Source organism: Lethenteron reissneri, chromosome 53 (assembly GCF_015708825.2).
Source record: "Lethenteron reissneri isolate LAM-NWPU_2019-01 chromosome 53, ASM1570882v1, whole genome shotgun sequence".
Taxonomy (NCBI): domain Eukaryota; kingdom Metazoa; phylum Chordata; class Hyperoartia; order Petromyzontiformes; family Petromyzontidae; genus Lethenteron; species Lethenteron reissneri.
The window spans coordinates 890,074-893,109 of NC_083831.1; the positions used below are offsets into that span (position 1 = coordinate 890,074).

A 3,036-nucleotide genomic window follows, 5' to 3' on the forward strand; every position below is an offset into this window, starting at 1 on the left:
CAACATTGTGGACTCCCACCACCTGTTCCTTGTGTGTGTGATAGAGCGTTGCACCCTCGCATGCGTGGGTTTGACGGAGTCTCGAAGACTCTTTGGGTGCTGCCAAGTTTTCCGCAGAAGGCGGCAATGATTCCCTGCTGCGTGTGATCCCGGTTGAGGGGTGTGCGATGTGAAAATCTTGAAAAGAAATGTGGACGATGACGCCCTGCGGCGCACAGTGGCCTACACACTACACCAGTCCCTCGGCGAACAGTTACATTGGTTAACAGATTTGCAGGTTAACGTTTCACCTCCCTTAGTGACCCCATGGTTCTGGCTGGCATTAGCAAGTTGGCTACCGTATCCGTGTTTACGTTATGCACGCGGGCGCCAACTCCGGCCAATCTGAGCGCTCAGCCTACCAGTGACACCCATTTATGAGCGTTCAGACCTCGACTGGCTTCGTTTACAACGCGTTGTCTGTTGTGGCAGTGGAGACAGCCTCTCGTGCAGACTCGGTGACTTTGACTTATGTTTCAACTGATAAGTGAATTCGAGGAACAGTTATTTCGTTAAAAAAATTTACCGAGGGACGACCGTGGTCTTTGCGGAAGGCGTCGCGGGTTTTTGAGCGTCCGCACTGAGTAGAAGTGAGGTGGGCGCGTGGCGGATTTGCCTCTACGGTTAATCCAACCGCAGCATTAACCGGGGCAGTCGTTGTTTTGGAGCCGCGAAACCTCTGCGGCTATTTCGTATGTATCCAGGTAGAGGCCGAGCCGTAAGGACTCTTTTTCAAGAGGGTGCTGCTGCCGCTACATTAGGTTTTTATCTCGTTCTTTAAAGATGCGTTCAGCCGATTAATGATGAGGTCGTGTTTGTTATTCACCGGGGTAGGAGGGAAAACCGGTGCAATGCCGGAGAAAACCCACGCCCTGCGCGAGGGGAAAACGCTCTATCCCCCCCCACCACGGATGGAATGAACAGATGGAGATTAGTCCACACACTGCTGTACCGCCTTCTCCTGGCAGAGCCAGGGGTACGGCTCCTCCTCTACTCCCACCCATGGGTAGAAGGGAGGTTCGCGACAGAAGGTAGAAGGGAGTTTCGCGACAACGTCTGCGCGGTGATCTACCAACCCCTCGTTGCGATGCCTCCACACCGGCCCTTGAGATGTTGAGATGCGGCTCTTGGGGTTCTGCCACCCCGCCCCTCCCACCCTCCCTCCCACCCACCGCGCAGTGTACCACTGGATCGAGATGAAGACCAAGATGCGACTCATGGGGTTCCGGGGGGCCCAGGTGAAGCCGCTGGACCAGGAGGCGGCGGCAGAGCTGGGGGCTGAGCTCCTGGGTGAGGCGGTGATCTTCGTCATCGGGGGCGTGTGCATGGTGGCGGAGTACGCGAGGCAGGTGGGCACCACGAGTCGCACGCACGCACACACACGCACACGCAAGTACAAAGATGGCCCCTATAGCATTAACAGACTGTTGGGACAAGTGCTGTTTGCGAGCACCTATGAAGGCCGGCACGGCACACGAAGGGGTGGGTGGCCAGCACCACGCCCAGGCCGCCTTTGTCTCCCCAGTGGCGAGTTGAGGTCGAGTCGACTTTGGGGAGACCCAGGACCAGTTCAGATAGTCACCACCGGTGTTGGCCGTGAGCGGGAATCGAACTCGGGGTCGCCGGCTACACTACCGCTCCCCGAGCACACACGAGTCGACCAGTACACACGCGCACACACACGCACATACACACACGTACATGCACACGCACCTCGTGCATTCCGTGCCATTTTTGCTCCCGTCTCAGAACGCCAACTCTCGGCGCAAGGAGGCCGAGCTGACGGCTCAGCTGGACGCGCTGCAGTTCCAAATCGACGCGCTCCGAGATCAAGTCTCGCCTCCACCGTCGCCACCACCACCTCACGGCGGCCACACCGCCTCCTCCTCCTCCGCGTCAGCCACCGCCACCATCGCGTCAGCCACCGCCACAACCGCCGGACCAACGAGGACCGCCCCCGACGGTCGCAGGCACACGCACAGCGAGACACCCTGCCTCAAATGAACTTGGGTGGAGGAATGGAACCCCCGTCCCCCGCCTACCCCCGCCCACCCTGCGTGGTGGAGGGAGGCTCCGTTGATCCCCTCTGGAGTGCTGCGGACGCCGCTGCCTCCTCTTGCTCCTCGTTAAACGTCGTCGCTGTGACGATGACTGGCTGAGACCGGCGATCGATTTTTGTTTTTTGCGAGAAATGTGACGACGTTGCGGGTGCGTGCGGCGTGGTCGGCGGGAGCCGGTTGTGAGAAACCTGCCGACCGGAGAAAGCCGCCAAGGATGTCTTGGGGGAGCTGTAGCCCAGGCCTCGATGGCGGCGGGGACAGGTTGAATGTAGCGCTTGTGGTGGTTGTCTGCTGCGCCTGTCCCACTACCACCGTCTCTCTGGATAGCTTCAGGGACCGTTCGGTCGGGGGGGGGGGGACCCCTTATCAGGGTCCGAGCAACCAAGCACTTAATACTAAAGAAAACATTCAGATTCGAGCTGGCCGTCACAACTGATCGCTCAACAAAGTGGTTCATCTTCATCATCGTATGGAAATTTATAGCAGCAGCCAAATACCGTAAACACCGTCACGTTGTGATTCCAAATGTGGAGGGAAAAACCGGAGGACCAGGAGAAAAATCCACGCGACCACGGGGAGAGAGAGATGCATGCAAACTCCAAATAAACCCGAGACCGGTTTCGATTTTCAGTATCTCATCAGTGTGGCTTTCCTAAACCAATTCTGGTTGAACTTGCCCATTTCCTCCCGCGCCTACCCCCTGTCGGACGCAGGCCCCACCAGACCCAGGCCCCAAGAGACGCAGGCCCCAACAGACGCAGGCCTCACCAGACGCAGGCCCCATGAGACGCAGGCCCCAACAGACGCAGGCCTCACCAGACCCAGGCCCCAAGAGACGCAGGCCCCAACAGACGCAGGCCTCACCAGACGCAGGCCCCATGAGACGCAGGCCCCAACAGACGCAGGCCTCACCAGACGCAGGCCCCATGAGACGCAG

At 58.9% G+C, this 3,036-nt stretch overlaps 1 protein-coding gene across 1 annotated transcript; it reads left to right on the plus strand.

Moving 5' to 3' along the window:
- The first annotated feature begins 1,142 nt into the window (after window positions 1-1,142).
- On the plus strand, window positions 1,143-3,036 carry OPA3 (outer mitochondrial membrane lipid metabolism regulator OPA3). Its single transcript, XM_061573831.1, has 2 exons — window positions 1,143-1,388; window positions 1,789-3,036. The coding sequence occupies exons 1-2, from the start codon at window positions 1,158-1,160 to the stop codon at window positions 2,041-2,043; spliced, it is 486 nt and encodes a 161-aa protein (XP_061429815.1). The 5' UTR covers window positions 1,143-1,157; the 3' UTR covers window positions 2,044-3,036.